At 43.5% G+C, this 23590-nt stretch overlaps 1 protein-coding gene across 1 annotated transcript in view; it reads left to right on the top strand.

The window, feature by feature from the left end:
• Positions 1–1611: 1611 nt before the first annotated feature.
• MAPKAPK3 (MAPK activated protein kinase 3) overlaps positions 1612–23590 on the top strand; it is an 84203-nt gene continuing 62224 nt past the window's right edge. The window contains exon 1 of the mRNA XM_065408095.1: positions 1612–1836. Coding sequence (XP_065264167.1) covers positions 1612–1836 — 225 coding nt within the window. The remainder of the gene's footprint in view (positions 1837–23590) is intronic.

Below are 23590 nucleotides of genomic sequence, written 5' to 3'. Positions count from 1 at the left end.
CCTCCCCCCACCTCTGTGATCTGGCCTAGAGGAAGCCCAGAGGGGCCCTCACCTGCCACCCAACTGTGCCCCAGGGGAAGCCCAGGTTAACCTCCCCTCCTCCTCCTCCTCCTATGCCCCAGAGTGCTCTAATTGTAGTGACTAGGTAATACCTCACCTGAGGCTTCCTCTCCTCCAGTCTGCTACAGATTAGCCAGGTAACTCCTTACTTTGGGGTTCTCTCCTGTGATTCTCCACCAGGGCTGTCATTACCACCTCATCTGGGGGACAGCTCTTCCACATACACACACCCCAGCCTTGGATGCTGAATGGGGGTAGTCATGTACCTAGGGTGACCAGACAGCAAATGTGAAAAATTGGGATGGGGGGGCGGTAATAGGAGCCTATATAAGAAAAAGACCCAAAAATCAGAACTGTTCCTATAAAATCGGGACATCTGGTCACCCTACATGTACCTTATCTAGGGCCTTCACCCCCTTGAATTCTGCAATAGAGCAGCTGGGTAAACCCTCACTTGAAGGTCTTCTCCCCCATACCCTTGACCCGTGCACCAGGATGGCCACATAACTCCTCACATGCTTTATCCCTGCCCCTGAACTCTTCACCAGGGCAGCCAAGTATATCCTTATCCATGTATTTCATTTCACCTATCACCTGCCCCTCTTCTTGACCCAGCACTGGAGTGGCCAGGTGATTCTTCACCTGAGAGCCTTCTCCCCCAACCTGACTTCACCTAGGGACTACTCTTGCACTGGAATTGCCAGGTAACCTCTTAGCTGGGGGCTTCCTTCTCCCAGCAACTTGTTCGATTATGTATGATCAGTGAACCCCATACCTTGGGACTTTCTTCCTTTTGACCTGTGCACTGGGATAGCCAGGTTGCCCCTCAGCTGGGGACACCCTCCCCCCCTGCTTTTTCTCCAGCTTATGTACCAGGGCAACTAGGTAACTCTTATTTAGGGCTTCCTTCTATCTCTCAACCCAGTCCTGTTCCTGAGTCGGTGCATCAGTGACTCATTTGAAACCAGGTTCACTTAGGCCTGTAATTAATTGGGTGATTTTGAACCTTTCAGTCACTGTTCAGTGCTGTAAGGCTGATATTCAGATCATAGGTACAACTGTCTTCAACATTTGTTATTAGAGATTGTAAGCTCCTTGGGGTATAGGAACCATCTTTTTGTTGTGTTTGTACGGCACCTGGCACAATGGGGTCTGGGTCCATGGCGCAGGCCCCAGGCTCTGCCACAGTGTAGATAAATAGTGATTGACTGTTACCTGTGAATAAATGATTCAAGGCAACTTGATCAAGTTCTTTATGCTGATAGGCAAAAGTTACTTTTCTGATGTGAACAGCCATCTTCAGTCATTTGCAAGTCTGGTATTGCCAGATGTCTAAATATGAAGAAGGCAGGAGAGAGAGGAGTTTGTGTAGGAGCAGAGTTTCATTCTACCAAGTAAATTGCTAATATTTATTTGCATTTTTGTTTAGGAAAACTGAGTGAAATACAACCAAATGGACTCCTCGAAGCTCTTGCTTTGATCTGCTGAGTTTGAGGGAAATCATACTGAGGATCTGGTGTCTACATCTGTAACCTCTAACTTCTCAGTGCTATGGAACAAAGTGAGGGCGAGCAGGCGCCCCAGCCAGAGACTCATGAGGACAGCAAGAGCAATGTGAAATCCTTGCCTGGGATAGCTGTCAGTGTCTGGGGAGAAATAAAAAAACATGCAGTTACAGATGACTATAAGCTCTCCAAACGGGTGCTAGGCTTGGGTGTTAATGGCAAAGTACTGGAGTGTTTTAACAAGGTGACAGAGCAGAAATGCGCTTTAAAGGTATGTAGACTTTTTCTTGTATACATTTTTTGAGGCCAAAGCTCATCTCTCAAAATCCCATAGAAGGCCATCTTTTCTGTTGATGCCTAAGTAAAACAGAGATGGATGCATTAGAGATTCTTGGATATGCAGAGAGACAGTCTAGTGTAACAGTATGTTGGTCCAAACTCAAGAGGTCTTTTTCAGACTGTTCCTGAGTGAGTTTTTGTAACAATTATCATTTATATAACTGACTGTGCTTTTCTACCTGGACTGAAAAACCTGCAGCCCTCCCCCCTGAGTGGTTTAGTCAGGGTTTTTGATACGGATACTGTGCAATCAACAGTCAGGAATCTGTTGCAATAAGTCTAGGGCAATGGTTCTCAAACTTTTGTACTGGTGACCCCTTTCACATAGTAAGTGTCTGAGTGCGACCCCCCCTTTATAAATTAAAAACACTTTTTTGTATATTTAACACCATTATAAATGCTGGAGGCAAAGCAGGGTTTAGGGTGGAGGCTGGCAGCTCGTGACCCCCCATGTAATAACCTCATGACCCCATGAGGGGTCCTGACCCCCAGTTTGAGAACCCATGGTCTAGGGCCTGATGCCTTTATGTGTATTGTATCAGGGGGTAGCCGTGTTAGTCTGTATCCACAAAAACAACAAGGAGTCTGGTGGCACCTTAAAGACTAACAGATTTATTTGGCCATAAGCTTTCGTGGGTAAAAAAACCTCACTTCTTCAGATGCATGGAGTGAAAGTTACAGATGCAGGCATTATATAATGACACATGAAGAGAAGGGAGTACCTCACAAGTGGATAACCAGTGTTGACAGGGCCAATTCAATCAGGGTGGATGTAGTCCACTCCCAATAATAGATGAGGAGGTGTCAATTCCAGGAGAGGCAAAGCTGCTTCTGTAATGAGCCAGCCACTCCCAGTCCCTATTCAAGCCCAGATTAATGGTGTTAAATTTGCAAATGAATTTTAGTTCTGCTGTTTCTCTTTGAAGTCTGTTTCTGAAGTTTTTTTGTTCAAGAATAGTGACTTTTAAATCTGTTATAGAATGTCCAGGGAGACTGAAGTGTTCACCTACTGGCTTTTGTATGTTACCATTCCTGATGTTCGATTTGTGTCCATTTATTCTTTTACATAGGGACTGTCCGGTTTGGCCAATGTACATGGCAGAGGGGCATTGCTGGCACATGATGGCATATATAACATTAGTAGACGTGCAGGTGAATGAGCCCTTGATGGTGTGGCTGATGTGGTTGGTCCTCTGATGGTGTCGCCAGAGTAGATATGGGGATAGAGTAGGCAACGAGGTTTGCTACAGGGATTGGTTCCTGGGTTGGTGTATCTGTGGTGTGGTGTGTAGTTGCTGGTGAGTATTGCCAGTCTTCTGGTTTTCCATCTTTAAAAAAAGTACTAACGGGCAATATGGATCCTGGGGTCCAAGACTTACAGTTCTGATGGAAAGGAGTCCCTGACAAATATTTGCCTGTTTGTTTGTTTTTCTTATAAAATATTTCTTAGGGCTTTAAAGAGTTTTTCTAGTTGTTGAATAAAAACTGCAGGGTGAGTGAGTAATTCCATTTTCTTATCTACTTCCAAAAGAGTAGAGCATATGAAAACAGATCAGAGATATCAGGTTTGGGCAAACGTGTTTACCCGCTGATCAATGATGAGCCAATATTAGGGTAATAAGTGTCGTTTAGATAAATAGAGCAGGAAACATGCACTAATAAGTGTAAGGCTTACCTATCGGTTTGTGCAGTATTGTACAGATTTAACCCTAATAGTGACAAAGTTAATCTTCACCGAGTCTGTAAACAAGCATAAGCAACAAAATTGTGTGAACTGCCTCAGAGCTCAATACTGCTTCTTTTGCATTAATTGGGATAACTAGAATATCTAGAAGACTTCAGATACCCTTTTCTGTCCCCACCTTCAAACCCTGAATGCATTGGGAGAGAGTAGGGCAAATCTGCTAGTGATCTTCTGGATGACTTGTTGTGGTATGGACAAGACCTTGTCTCTAGCAGGCTGGACCTGAATTCTACAGCAAGGTTCTTGCGTTCTGTACTATGGTGTGGCAGACAGAAATATTGGACTTTTAATTGATTAAACATGAAAATAGCAATCTGTACAGAAATGTAGCCTCAAAATAACAGAGGGACTAATTAATGCATTCCTCGCATCTTCAGTTTTCCTGCTGATTTCTGTATTGACAACGCATAGTTGAATTACAGAAGTTTATTAGGATGGAGTTGCAGGTTTTGGCAAGTGGGTGGGGGAACGTTGAGGCTTCTGGCACACAGGCAGGCATAGGAGGGTGTTTGAGATTGTCGGATAAGTACATTAGCTTGTTGTTTCTGATTAAAATGACCAGCAGTGAATTATGGAGTATAGTTGTAGCCATGTCTGTCATAGTGAATTAGTTAATATTGACACTTATTTAATTTTCAGATCTAACTCATTAAAATGAAGGGAACAATTAACATTCAGAGCTATTTCACAGTGTCTGCAGACTCAGGCAGGCCTCATTATATAAGTTTATGCTTGGTTCACATTTTCAAGGTTTTCTTTGCAGCTCTAAGAGCTAGACATTTTTTAAATGTGAGCTTAATTTCTAGAGCAGGGGTGGGAAAACTTTTTGGCCTGGGGGCCACATCTGGGTATGGAAATGGTATGAAATTGGGGGTTGGGGTGCAGGAGGACTCCAGCTGGGGGTGTGGGCTCTGGGGTGTGGCTGGGGATGAGGGGTTGGGGGTGCAGGAGGGTCTCCAGGCTGGGACCGAGGGGTTCAGAGGATGGGAGGGGGATCAAGGCTGGAGCAGGCACTTACCTCCAGCGGCTCCTAGAAGCAGCAGCATGTCCCCCCTCTGGCTCCTATGCGGAGGTGCGGCAGGTGGCTCTGCGTGCTGCCCTGTCTGCAGGCGCCACCCCTGTAGCTCCCATTGGTCGTGGTTCCCGGCCAATGGGAGCTGAGGGGGCGGGGCTTGGGGCGGGGGCAGCTTGCGGAGCCCCGTCTGCCCCTACGCATAGGAGCCAGAGGGGGGTACATGCTGCTGCTTCCGGGAGCCGTGTGGAGTGGGGCAAGACCCCGACCCTGCTCCCTGGCTGGAGCGCCGGAGTGGGGAAAGCCCCTGACACCGGTTCCAGGCTGGAGCTCGAGGGCCTGATTAAAATGTCTGGAGGGCCGGATGTGGTCCCCGGGTGGGCAAACTACGGCCCCTGTTCTAGAGCAGTGGTTCTCAACCAGGGGTACACATACCCCTGTGGATGCGCAGAGGTCTTCCATGGGGTACATCAACTCATCTAGATATTTGCCTACTTTTACAACAGGCTACATATAAAGCACTAATGAAGTCAGTGCAAACTAAAATTTCATACAGACAATGACTTGTTTATACTGCTCTACATACTATACACTGAATTGTAAGTACAATATTTATATTCTAATTGATTTATTTTATAATTATATGGTAAACATGAGAAAGTCAGCAAGTTTTCAGTAATAGTGTGATGTGACACTTTTGTATTTTTATGTCTGATTTTGTAAGCAAGTAGTTTTTAAGTGAGGTGTAACAGAGGTATGCAAGACCGATCAGACTTCTGAGAAGGGTACAGTAGTCTGGACAGATTGAGAGTCTCTTTTCTAGAGCATGGTTCTGTGGTAATGGATGAATTTCAAAGCAAATTCTGTAACTGTGAAATCATGTAATAAATTGCGTCCTGGATGTAGATGTAATTTTAAAAATCTAATTCAATACTGATGAAGCTACAGAGAAGAATGTCAGAAATTAAAGGTAATGTGCTTTTTAACAGGCTTACCTTTGCCTAATGAGCAGGAAGAACTAATGATGGAGGAAGAGATCTGAGACATCCAATTTAGAGGTTCCCTGTAATGAAAAATGATGCTGAAAAATCAGTTAACCCCTTCAGTGCTAACATACATAGGGCACACAAAACCCCATCTCCTACCTCACTTCCCCCACACACATACACAACCAAAACTATATTCTGTCTGATGTACCTGGTATATCACTGAAGTCTTGTTGTGATGTTCCAGTGGAATGTCTGCACTTCAGGGAGTGCTCCCTTGTTCTGCTGAAATGGCCAGAAAGGTGTTAAGGTGTGTGTAAAGGCCATAGGGAGCTAAAATAGCAGCTGATGCCATATTCTATGTATACAGTTTTCATCACTATGGATCTGAGTGCCGACTACAAAATGAAATATGCAATTATGTAAAACCACCAATGGCTCAGAGTGCAGTCACTTCCAAAAAATGGCAAAGAAAAAAATAACCACGGAAGGACAGACAAAATCATTTAATTGTTCTGAACAGAAAAATCTTGTATTGAGCCCTGAAGATACTTAGAGGTGGCAATGTTCAGGGAGGATGTCATTGTTTCACGGGGATCCTGAACCAAGCAGCACAAGTCCCTCTCCTGCTCCTCATGGGACCTCAGAACAGCCCATCCAGACAAAACAGCTGTGTAAAAACTTCTGGAAATATGGTATGTTGAGAAACTCTGCTTTTATATTGTACAGTGTAGGGCTTGTTCTCCTTTTGGAGGAAAATAGGTTCAAGAGTTCTCAGTTTACTTTCTATTGCTTGCTTTCTATTCCCCACTTACATGTAATTGTCTCACATTGGTGGGGTTAAACAGTAGGTGCGGATGAATTATTATAAAAAGACTCCTTATTTGACATGTAAACGTCAAAAGTAGAGAAATGCAAATGTTACCTTGTGTGTAAATTTTTTGTATAAGGAACCAAAAGCTGAAAAGAGGGACAGAGGTGGGTATTTTTAGGGCTTTATTTGTGCGTGTCATATAATACATAGTGTTTTAGAATCCTAGAATATTCGGGTTGGAAGAGACCTCAGGAGGTCATCTAGTCCAATCCGCTGCTCAAAGCAGGACCAGCGTATGCGTGTGCACGCACACACAAACTTCCTCCATTGTCTCTCTGCTCCCTGTAACCAAGTCCCCTGAACAAAATCAAAAAACCCTCTTGCTGCTGAAGGTAGAGCTTATCCACAGTAGGTTCTCTTTACCACCAAACTCTCCCATCAAAGCTGCTCCTGACTTGGCAGATGGCACTGCTTTCTGCCGGCAGGTTTTCTTTCACAAGGGAACAAAGCCAGCACAGCTTACTCGACGGAAGGAATTTTTACGGAGGTACTCAAGAGAAAAGGGCTTGAAGTGGCAGAAACATTCATCCGCAGAGCCATGTGTCAGTCAAGCACTACATATTGTAATTGGGAGGTCCCTGTTGTCTCCTTTAGTCCATGCCTGTAATTGGAACTAGTTAGAATTTCACTAATCATTTTAGACTGGGAAAACACAAGGCATCCTCCCAGGATACTGCAGGGGCTCTAACTGTGGCTTTGCTAATTTTTCTGAAGTGTTATGTGGCTTCGTTTACTCTGCTTGGCATAGTGTTCTGTTATACGCTTTTTAAAAGTGCTGTCACCTTTGTTTCTATTAGATTGAAATGCCACCCACACTGCTTCCACAGTTCAGAAAATCTAATCTGGCTACTTGCTTATACGCGTAATGACACGTTGGCTGTACAGCAATGTTTCCAAACAATAAGGGTGGAGGAGTAAACAAACTGGTCTACAGGACAGTGGCCTTCTAGAAGGCAATTTTGAGTAGTTCACACATCTATTATTTTTCTACCAGGTAGGCAACTAACCTAGATTCACTTCCATAATTTAGGTGATGTCACAAGCCCTCTTGCATTTTTGTCCCTTCCTTTGTGTCCTGACCCCATTCTTCATAGTTCTACTTCCCTGTGGAGCTAGACTTGGAGAAAGTGCTGATACTTAACTTCCCTTCTGCTTGCATTGCAGTCAGCCTGAAAGCTCTCTATTATGTCCCTTCCTTATGGGGATAAAGGAATCTGGGCCAGCTTTCTACCTGGGACAAAGGTGATAAACATGAGGGTTACTGAAAGTTGCCTTCTTGAAAAAGGCCAGTGGTTCTCAACACTTTTTTTCTTCTTCTGTGGAATGAGACTCACAAAGTGTCCAAAAAAATCATCCCATGACCCACCCTATCCCACAAAGCTCTGTGGAACTGAGGATGATGTGATTTAGGTTTATAGGATGGAGGTGTATCAAAAAAGGTGAGGAGACTGGAGGGTCTTCTGGGTCATGGAGGCTTTTCTGTGCTTGCACGGTGCTCCGTTCCAGGGTGGCAATGAACTGCTGCTAGTGGATGAGAAGCTCGTCAAACAGATCCGTAGAGCACTGCTGCTTCTTGCCCTGGAGCCTAGCACTGTGTGGAGGGAGAAAACAGTTGTCCTCAGACTTGGGGATGCCTGTTCAGGGATAGCATCAGCAGGAATGAGCCTCTTCTTTCTTTTTGTTACTGGGTTCTCACTGTGTCACAGTGAGTTTGAGATTTTTACATTGGTCAGCAGCTGGATGTGACTCACTGAACATCCCCTTTAACCCACTTCTGCTTCACACCCCACTGAGTGAGAATTGGTGCATTACGGCTTGTAGATAACAAAACCGTTTTTTTATTTGAGACTTGCAGACCATGTGCAGCTGTGTTTTTTACTGATCCCTGGATCTCTTTCCTTTTGAGCTAGTCTGAATCTAGTAGCTGAGCAGGGGTAACGTTGAGAATTCTGGAAAGGTCAAAGGCAGTGGTTTGAGTGTTTTGATACACTACGAAAAAGGACTGAAATGGCAGAGTGGCTGCCTGTGACTTTTTCCCTCCTGCACACACACACAATATATGCTAACACCCTCCTCATCTTGGTTAGGGCAACATGAGTTGGGTGTATGAATGGGCCTGCTCCAGGGAGCTAATGGGATGTGGGAGAAGGCAGATGCTGGGTGAAACAAGCATACTTCAGGAAGATTCCACCTGAACTGGAGCAGAACCTAAAATATGCACAGTGTGAGACTGGTACCCTGAACTTTGTTCTTAGATGCCAAACCCAGATCATGTATGAAATACCTAAAATAAACATCCACTGGGTGGATAGTGGATTATTTTATCTGTCCCAAGAAACTTTTTGCAAATCAATGGGTTACTTGAAAGACCAGGATCATTCAAGCACTTACCTGTCTGCAGTTGGTCTAGAACTGCTGCATCTTATGGACCAGTTGTTTTGGTTTGGTTATCAGTGGAGTTTGTCAATTGGCTTGCACTCTACAGATGTAAATAAGTTGGTTAGTCTAGTGGTCTCTTGTGCTTATTGCCAGCGTGGGCTGATTTCTAACCATAGAAGAGTTGTATAATCGGGGTATAGCAGGTGGATGCTAACTCATCAAGCCTGTAAAGTGAAAATGCAGAAAGGAAGGGGATGCTGTAAAACAATTAAGGTCTCTGTGAAAAGCAAGCTGTATTGCTGTTCCCTCTGTGCTTTTTATGTTCTCTTCTAGTGTGCCAACAAGCTGAAACATGTTCCATCCAGACATGTGTAGTAACAAAGCTGAGGAAAATCAAGGCGTGTCCCTGTGGCTTCAAGCAGATTTGAAGATCTGAAAAACTGTTACAGATACAAATCTTGTCATGTGCGTCTGTCTGTCTGTCCATCAGACCTGACTAAGATCGCTCTGTTTTAGGAATAGATGACCCTTCTCCCCATCTCTCCCCATTTATAGTTTAAATCCTTCTGTTCCATTTAACGACAGTAGAACCTCACTAATTCACACTGACTGAGCGTCTCGTTACAGATAACTGGATTTTGCATATCAGTTTTAATGTAAGCACCCAGTAAGCTAGAATAACAAAATGTTCATTTATTTAGACAAGTCTGCTTCAGTTTTAATTATTTCTGGTAATACTTCGCAGCACAGGGATGCCTGAACTGAATGTCTGATCCAGCCTTCTGCAATTTGAGGAAAATCGCATCCTCCTTTGAATGTCAAGGCTCAGGCCCGTTTCTCCTTCATAGTGCACTAGTAAACGTGGAATGGTGTCCTGTGTACAAGTAATGCAGTCTTAGAAAAATGAGGAGTCCTGCTAGCCCTCTGCTATTAAATCTCTGCCCAAAAAATGGGGAGAGACCCCCATTTTCCTGTGTTAAAGTGATAGGGAGCACAGATTAGCAACATTCTGCGGTAATTGGGACCATATGCCAACATGCATAGATAAAAGTGCTTGGCATACATAGAATGTTTAATATTAATATTTTAATTGTATATTAAGTGAACCAATTTAAAGCAGATGTAAATTAACCATTGATTATTGATCAGTTCATATTTGTACAACACTCCATTCTAAAATAGTTTGCGAACTACATTTCACTCACTTTTGAAAAGCAGCCATTGTTAGCATGAAATGTTTATTGTTCCATATTATGGGATAATAGCTACACTCCCATTTTTTTTTCTTGATTTTCCTGACTTAAAGATGTATTTAATTAAAAAAGCCAAACTGTTTAGACTATGTGTAATACCAACGGCAATGGTTCCTGTTTAGCAGTCCTTATTTCTTTTACCACAATAAGAGTTTGTTGAACTGCTCCACTTCATGGTTTTAATACTGCAGATATCCACATGGAAGCCTTGAACAGCAATGTGGTGTACATGTGTCCAGTGATGGGACCAGAGTAGAAACCTATTTAACTGGAAAAACGTGAGAACTTCTCTCTCTCCTAACCAATGGAACCAACAGCCTCTCTGGATTAGAGCGTATAAATTGTCTGGATTGTGGTACTTTTACACAGACTTCCTAAGTATTTAAGATGATTCAAAGCTCTCTTAATGAGATTAAGCTATAACTCCCTTGCATTTTAATACCTCTAAACTGAAAGGAGGAAAGAATTCTAGTTCAGCCTGCTAATCAGCCCTGGGCTTCCTATTTTCTGAATCTTTACAATATGGCATTTCATGCTGAGGCGTCTGAAAACTGCTTTGAGAGGAATAGCAAACACAACATGTTTAAAATTAATTTATTCCAAAGCAACTTTAACAATGCCAAACTTTTGATAAAATAATCGGAATGTTTCATCTTTAAAATGTAATTTCAGACACCAACCAAGCTGGCCAACGAGCCAGAGCTTATTAAAGTTGCACTGTTCTCGAGTCTGACCTATTGTCAGTTCAAAATCTGGCTCTTCTCCACAGGCCTTTTCCCAAAAATATTAGTTCTTCCCGATTCCTGTTTTGAGCGTGCTAATGGTTAAGTAATAAGCCCTCGAGCAGCTTGTGGGATTTGAGTCAGCTACTGTCTGGGACAGATTTATGATGCCTATTTCAAGGGTGGAGTTGAGAAGTGCAGAATTCTGTTGGAACGCACTGCTAAAATATACAAACTCAGGGCCCCCATCTCTGGAAGCCACAAAGAGTAGCTAGAATGGTACTCTTTGGTTGCTCTCCATTGAGATTTTGGCTAGTGAGAGTGATTTGCCTTGTGAACTAGCCGTGATGCCCCTTATATTCAATATCTCTGTTATCCCTTACAAACATGTGAGTAGGTAAGATAACTTATAACCATTATTGGTTTTCAGTTACATTTTTTCTTTTTTGAGGGAAAAGCCTGGATGGTGAACTACTAGTGTCTTTCTTGCACACTGTTCTGTGCATATATATCCTGAAAGTCTAAGATCTCTCTAAGGTTTATGGCAGATTGGATATTACTGTTGTGGGATATTTAAAGCCCTGTTCACAATACCATAGGGCATAGTGCACAATAGAAGCCCTGCTACCAAAACGTTCTCCTCATTTGCAGGTCTGTGTGTCTGTTTGGGGGCTTGTTTGTTGTTTTTACCAAAAACTTAAAATCCTAATTTTTTTTCTTTTAAGAATTCATTTCTCACAGAGCTTTATAACGATTCCGGTTTCCCACATGTTGCTTTCAGTCAATGTGGCTTTGTCAAAAGCAGTCTGGTTGCCACAGCAACAGAGTTGTTAATAGCAAAGATGTCATTGCTTGAAGGTGGGGAGAGGGGGAGGGTGGGTTTCTCTGGCTCAGCTGCCTCTCCACACTAGAAGCTCCTGCTGGAGCCACACTATAGTACAAGGTCTCCATTGTTTTTGTGAGGAGTAAAAGCCTTTTATTTTGTTCTCCTCTTCCCTTTCCAATCAATTTACAATCAAACTTTGACACATGGGAGGGTGACGGGGCTTGACATTGGCTTGATACTCTGAAGCGTTCCTGTTCTTTCAGACCCTCCAATCTCAAGGATACTGCTGTTGTCCTCTGTGTTTAAAAGAAAGTTTCTGTGAACAACAAAGCACTTGCATACATACAGGACCTGCAGCATTCAGTTTGTGTTTATAACTAAAATAACACATAGACACGCCATCCTCTTTCACTTTAGTTCACAGCCCTTTTATGAAAGTAGTGTGAAAAATGATCTATCCCTTCACCCTGTGCTGTAATATGAAACCAAGAGGACTCTCAAAGAACTTAAAGGGCATTGAGTTTTCAAAGGAACCTAAGGATGGGACTTGGACATCTAACTCCCTTAGGAAAATCCCATCCTTAAACAGCATGTTACTTTTATTAATATTTAGTGAACCTGTGGAATTCTCTGTTCTAATGTCAGTGAAACCAACGCTATCAGGATTTTAAAAGGGACTGGGTCATGTTTATGAACCTTAATGAAATGTGTGTCTCTGCAAGCAAGTTATACAAACTTTTATGTTTTGAAACTAATAGTGCTATCTATGTAAGTCCTTTGTGTTAGTTTGCAGTGATAGTACCCATGCTTCAGGGAAGTAGCTGATTCTCTCCTTTTCCCTGCTGCTAAATATACCGCCTCAGCAAGTATAGCATTCTGCTAACCAAGGAGAGAGAAGTGGAGCTAGGTCCTGATTTTGCAAGTGCTTATGGACATGAGTAATGTCATTCACATGCATAAAGTTATGCACGTGTAAGAGCTTGCCCACAGGGAGAGGTTATTCCAGAATAGGGTAGGAAGTGAATTTAAAGCACATCAGCTATTACAGAATAGCTCCCTGTCTGGACACTTATTCTGATATAAGAATTAGAGAGCTAAACTGGAAAAAAGGCACTCTTATTCCAGAATCTGAGTGTCCACACTGAGCTATTGCGGAATAGCTATTCTAGTCAATTTCCCCATGTAGACAAGCCCTAGGTGTTTGCAGGATCAGGGACCTGGAGTCATCCTATCGGATCTAGTATGGTTACTATGCTACTCCTGGAGCATTATGCTGTCCTCATTTTTTCTTTTTTTAAAATAATCTTAGTTTTGGGTGCACTGTCTGCTACTTTAGCCTTTAATAGAAAGAAAAAAGCTACAACCAGGTAATTGCTATTAAAATGACATTTAACCAGGGATTTGAAACGGAGTGGAAATAAGCTGGTTTAAAATATTTATATATAATATGTTTCAAATGCACGGTAAAATCAGACTCTACCCAAATGCACTCAAGGATGTAATTCCAATGTAGGTGTCTCTCTCACATTAATAGTTAAAACAACACAAAAGTTGTATAGCCCTTTTTTGCAATCAGATGTATTTTATTACTGTATCTGTACGTTACTTTCAGGCAGGTGCCTTATGTACTGTAGGAATCCTCCAGTTATGTACAGAAATAACCTGGGTAGCAAAAGGGAAAATCTGTGCATTGTCTGCATCTGGTATGCTGGAATTTGTTGTTTTACAAGGTAAACCTCCTGCAGGATTAACTGGGTTGGGTCTCATTAGGTTCTTTACTTTACAGTCTTTGGAAATTGACAGGATTTCCAGCACCAGAAAGAGAGAGAGCTGGGGAACGGCCGATTAATGTAGAAACCGTCTCAGTTATGAAGGATTGGCACTGGGTGGAATAGTCTTTCAGCTCTGTAATAACTTTCTCTTGTTGCTGAGATGCTGTGATTAAAGGCCTTTTGAGGGTGGAGGGCAAAAGAGCTTGGGGTTACTTGTAAGACAAGTGCATTTCAGAAATCCTGATCGTCAGGTGCACCTTTATTTTAGCTGGTGGTGTAACTGCCTTGACTTGTAATGGGTCTGCATGCCTATTGCTATTCATAAATAGGATGTTGCACTGAAGATCTGAAAATTCTAACCTCTTGCTGCAATAGGGTGGGGAAGAAAACAATAATATACATTACTGAGAAAAGGCTTAAAAGAGAGATTAACAGAGCCTTTCACACCTCTCAGCTGTCTGAATCATTGGTTCTGGGCAGCAAAAACAGTTTCAATGTTATATACTGGTGCACAAAAGTCAATTCACACAGGAAGAACATGGGAAAAAATGCTCAGAATTGCTGGTTCAATAAAACTTCCAATGAAGCAATATCAAAACTTTTTGTTTAACAAAAATACCCCCAACTTCCACTCCCCCCCCCCCCCCATACAACATTGTACTAGAGTAGTTGTGGCCATGTCAGTCACAAGAGCTGTGTGTGGCTGGGAAGCTTGTCTCTGTCACCAACAGAAGTTGGTCCAATAAAAGATATCTCATCACCATGTCTCTCTAGAACTGTACTAGGTAATTCGGCTTAACCATTTTGAAGTGTTCTGTCTTTTTTTTTTTTTTTTTTAGATTTTTAAAATATATTTGCCAGGAAATTGCTTGTATCTTGTTATGCGGGGTGGAGTTCATAGGAGAAATTTTAGGAAGGACATGAAGACTTGAAAAGGAACAGTGGTCCAAGACTGGACCCTAGGAAGAGAGTATTAGTATAAAGTGAAAACAACAAGGAGTCTGGTGGCACCTTAAAGACTAACAGATTTATTTGGGCATAAGCTTTCGTGAGTAAAAACCTCACTTCTTCGGATGCATAGAGTGAAAGTTACAGATGCAGGCAGCCTGCATCTGTAACTTTCACTCTATGCATCTGAAGAAGTGAGGTTTTTACTCACGAAAGCTTATGCCCAAATAAATCTGTTAGTCTTTAAGGTGCCACCAGACTCCTTGTTGTTTTTGTAGATACAGACTAACATGGCTACCCCCTGATAGTATAAAGTGAGAATAGGCTGGGTGGAAGTTCATTAACAATAGGAGGTGAACGTATTGATGATAGCTGCTGGGTGTGTTGTTTCTCACATGTCAGTTTTTGCACGATTAATTATACGAGTGTTGTGATCTCCAAATGCAGATATTGTTGGTATTATGTATGTTTGGCCTGGTCTACACTACGACTTTAATTCGGATTTAGCTGCCTTAATTCGAATTAACGCTTGACCCGTCCACACAACGAAGCCATTTAATTCGAATTAAAGGGCCCTTTAATTCGATTTCTGTACTCCTCCTCGACGAGAGGAGTAGCGTCAAAATCGGTATTGTTAATCCGAATTAAGGTTAGTGTGGCCGCAATTCGATGTTATTGGCCTCCAGGAGCTATCCCACAGTACAACATTGTGACCGCTCTGGCCAGCAATCTGAACTCGCATGCACTGGCCAGGTGGACAGGAAAAGCCCCGGGAACATTTGAATTTCATTTCCTGTTTGCACAGCGTGGAGAGCACAGGTGACCACAGAGAGCTCATCAGCACAGGTAACCATGCAGGCTGATAATCGAAAAAGAGCACCAGCATGGACCGTACAGGAGGTACTGGATTTGATCTCTATATGGGGAGAGGATTCAGTGCTAGCAGAACTGCGTTCGAAAAGACGAAATGCCAAAACTTTTGAAAAAATTTCCAAGGGCATGATGGAGAGAGGCCACAATAGGGACTCAGATCAGTGCCGCGTGAAAGTCAAGGAGCTCAGACAAGCCTATCAAAAAGCAAAGGAGGCAAACGGTCGCTCCGGGTCAGAGCCGCGGACATGCCGCTTCTACGCTGAGCTAAATGCATTTCTAGGGGGGGCCGCCACCACTACCCCACCTCTGACTGTGGATTCCGAGATGGGGATAATCTCATCAGGTACACCTGATCATTCCGTGGAAGGGGAAGAGGAGGAGGAGGAGGACGAGCTGGCAGAGAGCACCCAGCTCTCCGTTCTCCCCAACAGCCAGGATCTGTTTCTCACCCTGACTGAAGTACCCTCCCAAGCCTCCCAAGCCAGCACCCAAGACCATGACCCCATGGAAGGGACCTCAGGTGAGTTTACCTTTTAAAATATAAAACATGGTTTAAAAGCAAGCATTTTTAATGATTAATTTGCCCTGAGCACTTGGGATGCATTCGCAGCCAGTACAGCTACTGGAAAAGTCTGTTAACATGTCTGGGGATGGAGCGGAAATCCTCCAGGGACATCTCCATGAAGCTCTCCTGGAGGTACTCCAAAAGCCTTGCCACAAGGTTTCTGGGCAGTGCAGCCTTATTCCGTCCTCCATGGTAGGACACTTGACCACGCCATGCTAGTAGCAAGTAATCTGGTATCATTGCCTGACAGAGCCTGGCAGCGTATGGTCCCGGTGTTTGCTGGCATTCAAGCAACATCCGTTCTTTATCTTGCTGTGTAATCCTCAGGAGAGTGATATCGCTTAGGGTAACCTGGTTGAAATAAGGGAATTTAATTAAGGGGACAGAGGTGGCCGTTCCTACTGGGCTGTTTGCCTGTGGCTGAAAAGAAATCCTTCCCCGCATTTAGCCAAGTGCAAAGGGGGGGGGGGAGGATTGGCCCAGAGCTTTTCGCGTTTTGCTAGCAGGGATCTTCCCTGATACCAGCCACGCGGTGAGGGGAGGGAGAAAGCACTCATCCCAGAGAATTCATGGCGGGTGGGGGGGGTGTTAGTTTGGTTCCTGCAGGGATCTTCCCTGATACCAGCCACGCGGTGGGGGGAGGGAGAAAGCACTCATCCCAGAGAATTCATGGCGGGTGGGGGGGTGTGTGTGTTAGTTTGGTTCCTGCAGGGATCTTCCCTGATACCAGCCAGGCGGTGGGGGGAGGGAGAAAGCACTCATCCCAGAGAATTCATGGCGGGTGGGGGGGGGGGGTGTTAGTTTGGTTCCTGCAGGGATCTTCCCTGATACCAGCTACGCGGTGGGGGGAGGGAGAAAGCACTCATCCCAGAGAATTCATGGCGGGGGGGGGGGCGGTTAGTTTGGTTCCTGCAGGGATCTTCCCTGATACCAGCCACGCGGTGGGGGGAGGGAGAAAGCACTCATCCCAGAGAATTGGATGGTGGGGGGGTGTTAACCTTCAGCAGCAGAAAACAAGCTAACAGGAAAACTGCAGCACAACGGGCTTTGCTTGGTATGTGGGAAAGCAGGGCGCAGAAGCCTAAAGACAGTGGCTTACCATGGCAGCATGCAAGGTGAATTCTGTTGCCCGGACCTGCGTCTGTGATCTCTAGCAGCAAAGCCACAGGCACTCAATATTAAGAGGCAAAATGCGACCTTGCACAGAAATCACATGTGCTATGTCATGTGAATAGTATACACCGTGAAAGAGTATAAGCATTGTTCTGAAAAATGTATCTTTTAAAAAAATTCTCTCCTTTTTTCACTCCCTCCAGCAGGTGCAAATGTTTCAAGCCTCCCTACTCCTTCCCGAAGGCTATCCCAGATAAGGCGTCGTAAAAAAAAGACGAGAGAAGAGATGTTTGCCGAAATCATGCAATCCACCAGGAGTGAAAGAGCTCATCTGAATGAGTGGAAGGAGACGGTTTGCAAGTATAGGAAAGAAGCCAGTGACCGTGAGGACAGGAGGGACCAACGTGAGGACATGAGGGACCAACGTGAGGACAGAAGGGACCAACGTGAGGAGAGGAGAGACGCTCGAGATGAGAGGTGGCGTCAGGAAGATCAGAGGAGTCGGGAAGCAACGCTGGGGCTGCTTCGTGAGTAAACAGACATGCTCCGGCGTCTGGTGGAGCTTCAGGAACGGCTGCTGGAGAACAGAGTGCCGCTACAGCCCCTGTATAACCCCCCTACCTCCTCACCATGTTCCATAGCCTCCTCACCCAGACGTTTAAGAACACGGGGGGGAGGCTCCGTACACCCTCCCATTCCACCCCAGTGGACAGCCCAAGCAAAAGGCTGCCATATTTTTAACCTTTTTTTACTGGGCTTTTCTTTCCCGCTGATCCTCCTCCCAAACCCCACTCAGGTTCTGTGCCGCTACAGCCCCTGTATAACCCCCCTACCTCCTCACCATGTTCCATAGCCTCCTCACCCAGACGTTTAAGAACACGGGGGGGGAGGCTCCGTACACCCTCCCATTCCACCCCAGTGGACAGCCCAAGCAAAAGGCTGCCATATTTTTAACCTTTTTTTACTGGGCTTTTCCTTCCCGCTGATCCTCCTCCCAAACCCCACTCAGGTTCTCTCCCTCTTTTTATAATCAATTAATAAAGAATAAATGATTTTTAAACAATGGTGACTTTATTTCCTTTGAAAGCAAGCTGGGGGAAGGGGGAGGGTGGGTTCCTTACAGAGAATGAGTCAATAAAGGGGGTGGGTTTTCAGGAAGGATAAACAAACATAAATTTCACACTGTAGCCTGGCCAGTCATGAAACTGGTTTTCAAAGCTTCCCTAATGCGCAGCGCTTCATCGTGTGCTCTTCTAATCGCCCTGGTGTCTGGCTGCGAGTAATCAGCAGCCAGGCGATTTGCCTCAGCCTCCCACCCTGCCATAAAGGTCTCCCCCTTGCTCTCATAGAGATTGTGAAGCACACAGCAAGCAGTAATAACAATGGGGATATTGGTTTGGCTGAGGTCTGAGCGAGTCAGTAAGGATCGCCAGCGACCTTTTAAACGGCCAAATGCACATTCTACCACCATTCTGCACTTGCTCAGCCTGTAGTTGAACAACTCCTGACTCCTGTCCAGGCTGCCTGTGTATGGCTTCATGAGCCATGGCATTAAGGGGTAGGCTGGGTCCCCAAGAATAACAATTGGCATTTCAACATCCCCCACGGTTATTTTCTGGTCCGGAAAGTAAGTCCCTTGCTGCAGCCGTTTAAACAGATTGGTGTTCCTGAAGACGTGAGCGTCATGAACCCTTCCCGGCCAGCCCACATGGATGTTGGTGAAACGTCCCTTGTGATCCACAAGTGCTTGCAGCACCATTGAGAAGTACCCCTTGCGGTTTATGTACTGGGTACCCTGGTGCTCCGGTGCCAAGATAGGAATATGGGTTCCATCTATCGCCCCACCACAGTTAGGGAATCCCATTGCAGCAAAGCCATCCACTATGACCTGCACATTTCCCAGAGTCACTACCTTTCGTAGCAGCACCTCCGTGATTGCTTTGGCTACTTGCATCACAGCAGCCCCCACAGTAGATTTGCCCACTCCAAATTGATTCCCGACTGACCGGTAGCTGTCTGGCGTTGCAAGCTTCCACAGGGCTATCGCCACTCGCTTCTCAACTGTGAGGGCTGCTCTCATCTTGGTATTCTGGCGCTTCAGGGCAGGGGAAAGCAAGTCACAAAGTTCCATGAAAGTGCCCTTACGCATGCGAAAGTTTCTCAGCCACTGGGAATCGTCCCACACCTGCAACACTATGCGGTCCCACCAGTCTGTGCTTGTTTCCCGGGCCCAGAATCGGCGTTCCAAGCCTATAACCTGGCCCATTAACATCATAATCTCCAAAGCACCGGGGCCCGCGGTCTCAGAGAATTCTGTGTCCGTGTCCATGTCCTCATCACGCTGGTCGCTGCGCTGCAATCGCCGCCTCCTCCTCCTCGCCTCTTTTTTCTGGTCCTGTGTAAGCATAAACTCCACGAGAACGCGCGAGGTGTTTACAGTGTTCAAGACTGCGTTCTGGAGCACAACGGGATCCATGCTTGCTGCGGAATGGAGTCTGCAGAGTTCACTCAGGAAAAAAGGCGCAAAATGGTTGTCTGCCGTTGCTTTCAGGGAGGGAGGGGGAGGCTGTACCCAGAACTACCTGCGACAATGTTTTTTGCCCCATCATGCACTGGGGTCTCAACCCAGAATTCCAAGGGGGGTGGAGACTGCGGGAACTATGGGATAGCTATGGAAAAGCTACCCACAGTGCAACGCTCTGGAAATCGATGCTACTACGGTAGCTTGGACGCACACCACCGAATTAATGGAGCCTAGTGTGGCCGAATACATTCGAATTTATAAAATCGGTTTCCTAAATTCGAATTATATAAATTCGGATTAATCCTGTAGTGTAGACATACCCTTGGTTTTGCTTTTTATTTTTTATATTGCAGTATACCATTTTAATTCAAGCCTATGGGGACATTCAGTGTATATATTCTAAACAACTTTATTTTGTAACAAAACAACATTGTGTATGTTCTGCGTATGACTACTTCACCCCACTGCTGCTTCTCGGTGGAAACCTGACTCAATCAATTAGAGTCAAGGCGGGGAGGTAATATCTTTTATTGAACCAACTTCTGTTGATGATAGACAAGCTTTTGAGCTACACAGAGCTGCTCTTCAGGTCTGGGAAAACTACAAGCAGTGAATTAAGACACTCCTTTCTCCCTTCTAGGGTTAGTCTAGTGACCTGCATTTGAGCATTCCTAGAGCAGGGGTTTCACCATCCTTCCTCTCTTTAGCTTCTGTTAGTCAATAGCCTGTCCAATAATGATAGCCAGTCAGGCTCCTCCTTCCTCTGTTGCTTAATGAAATGTTAATTGTCTGGTATTGGGAAGGAGAGGGAAATCAGTTATTACTTTCTCACTTGCAGTGTGGTTCAAATGGTTCTTCATTTGAACAAACTGAACCAGAACTTCAGATAGCTTGTTTCAATTACATGCAATTTCTTTTACATATGCTTTTGTGTGCAAGTGATGGGTATAGCAAATATCCAACATGCAGTTGGTAAGAAGTAAAATTGTTACGGCTGTGTTTTAATTAGAAAGTTCAGTGCCATGGCTATGACAATGTAGCTGTGTAAGGGAATATTTAAGTGTGTGAAAAATCCCAGAGCAGCTCTTACAGCATTTTAACTCCTAGAACTCCAGAATCTGAACAAAGTGAAGACAGCTATTTTACTCATGGTGTGGGAGTGGATGATTCTGACTATGCTGCTTCAGTCAGAAAGGGAAGAGTATAAATACAGAATTGATTCTTCACAACTCAGCGATAGATGTAGGTTTCGTTTTTAGAAGGTACGCACTATACATTTTTTAAGTGATTTATTTTGAAAACTTTTCAGATTAGTTTTACAGCTATATCAGAAAATGAATGATTGTTTGGTTATTTCATTTACCAAAGGTGATTGAAGTAGATATTTATGAAGTCATTGGGAGGTGAACTATCTCCAATTCAACAGGTTAATCATTAGGATTTGTAGGATTTTCTTGGCATGCTGTATTAGGAGGAGAAAATCACCAAACACATTTAAACATATAATATTTTAACAAAACAAGCATATGATTTTTTGAATTTAGTAAAACATTCAAGTTTTTTAAAATCAGGTTTGTTTTTGTTAAAATTGTTTTTAACTAAAATAGTTAAATGAAATATTAAAAAAAAAACCCCAAAATTAAATTAACTATGTCAGCCAGGTCAACATGAGAAACTTAAAATATTGGCTTCTGCAGCTAAGTCAGTCGTCTTGACCTTCATTTTCCTGTTTGTTCATAATCTGGAAAAGAAAAACAAGCTTTCCTGCTTTTTCAGGTCCCAAACGATTTCTCAATTTGGAATGAATTAGTCCAAAGGAAGAAAATATTCTTTCTACACCGGCAGAAGAAGCTACTGCTGTTAAAAGTGAGATTGTTGAAGTGATAGTCTCTGAATCCAAGTGCTTAAGTGACTTCCACCAGTTCACTGGTGTGATTTTCTTTAAAACATCATCAGCAAACATATATTTCTTGAATAGCTCACCCTTAGCTCTGAAGTTTATTATAGTTGGTATTATGGAGAGATGATTGCTGGATGTCCATGTCATAGCCAACTCCTCTTCTTCAGCAGTTAAGGTTTGACTCTGGTACTGAGTATTGAGAATATTTGCAAGAAAATGAGCTGGAGATAGTGCTTGTCCCATTCGTTTTTTAATGCTTATAATTTAACTCTGTCATTGCATAGTTCTCTTTTTAAGATCTCACTCAGTTCCTTCCAAATTTCAACAGCGTCAGCAATAAAACAGCTATTTCCCTGCATTTTGTTCAAGGCTACAGAAATAGGCTTCAGGGTACTCAGCATGTGTTCAACACTTCTCTTAGCCAAAGTTCTCAACATTGGGCTTGTGACAGTGCCATCTATTTTTTCACAATTTTGTTCATAAACTGTCATCAGATTAGGCCAGTTCTTGATATAGTGCTCAAAACAGTCCACTACTGAATTCCATCGCACGTCTTGTGGGAGAGTTAACTTGGTTTCTCCAACCTTTTTCAGAGCTGCTGCTGCAAAGTGGTTGTTACGGAAGTATTTTGCAATTTCAACAACATTAGCCTTTATTTCTGGAACACTGAAGTCTTTGGCTAAGAGGTGCATCAAATGAGCACTGCAACTGTATGTTATTAGCATGGGATGCTCTTCTAAATAATTTCTTCTCATCTTGGATACATTTGCAGCATTGTCTGTGACCAAGTTGCATACTAGACATTTGAATTTTTTTTCACAGTTTGTTATAGCTTTTACTGCTGCTGCTTGTAAGTATTCTGCTGTGTGTGCATTTCCCAATGTATCAATTGTTTCTGTAAGGAAGACATTCCCCACTTCTGTTGTTACACAGGCACTTACAAGAGGATCATTGTGGACATTGCTCCACCCATCAAGACTCAGGTTAACAATTTCACCCTCTAGACCTTTTGCACACTGCTCAATTTCTCTTTTATACACTTTATCCAGCAATTTGCCTGTGACATCTGCTCTGTTGGGTGGACTGTATCCTGGTCTTAAAGACTGAACCATGTTAATGAAGTGTGGGTTCTCAATCATACGGAAAGGAGAGTTTTTCATCTATTACCTCTTTTTGTAATCTGCTGGTTCTTATCACAAACTTATCAATGGTTGTTTCTGGATGATGGAATTTTATTTTTCTTTTTGCTACAGGTGATATACTGTGGCTATGTGACATACATGATATGACTGAAACACTATCATTGACAGATAACTCTGAAACTATAGAAAATGATGGTGATCTTGAAGGTGGATAGTCTTCAGAATCCTGTATGTTGAGGATGGATTCTCCTAAACAAAATAAGTCAATGCAGTTATTTAATTATTCTTACCATACTGCTCATTTAGTATTACTCATTGCATTCACTGACACTCAGTACTACTTTAAAGGTGAAATTGTAAAAGGAAGATCTGCCTGTTTCAGCTATTTATTTTTTATCACAACTGCATGTAAAATGATAGTACCATAGAGTAACAACTAGATTTTGTGCTCAAACATGAGAATTCAAGAATAGTCCAGAAGGAAGACAGGCACTCCTTAAGAAAGAAGTATGAAATAAAAAAGTTTACCAACCTGAAAATCCTGTATGTTCAGACATGTTCCTTTCATCATCTTCAACGCAGCTTCCTCCTGAGAAGGAACACTTCTCGTGATGTTGTTTTATTCGGGCAACCAGGCCTTGCATTTCTTTGTTGCACTGTTAGCATTTTGCACGCATGCCTGTCTTACCCACAGGTAGAGGAACTTTATTAAAATATTCCCAAACTGGGTCTCCTTTACAGCCTGCTGCCATTATAGGTTTTCCTTTCTAGTGAGAGAATGGTATGGTAGATCTCAAATCAATGAAGGCTACCCTTAGAAAGACCTCAAGACTTCTGGAATATGCTGCTCAAACAGTTTCACTTTTGTTTCTACTGCCTGTCCCTCCCTTCTCATATTTATCTCCAGACATCGTCTCCTTATCCAGATCTATTCCGCTCCCAACCATCTTCTATTCATTGAACTTTCTGAAACTTTGCACTTTTAGAGAGAGGTAAGGGATTGACTCTGTGTACACAAATTTGCAGAGGGACAATAGGGTTGAGGTCTGTTAT

The sequence above is a fragment of the Emys orbicularis genome, chromosome 7 (genome assembly GCF_028017835.1).
Source record: "Emys orbicularis isolate rEmyOrb1 chromosome 7, rEmyOrb1.hap1, whole genome shotgun sequence".
NCBI classification, from domain to species: domain Eukaryota; kingdom Metazoa; phylum Chordata; order Testudines; family Emydidae; genus Emys; species Emys orbicularis.
The sequence above is the reverse complement of the archived record's forward strand: the minus strand, read 5'-3'. Positions and strand labels throughout refer to the sequence as shown.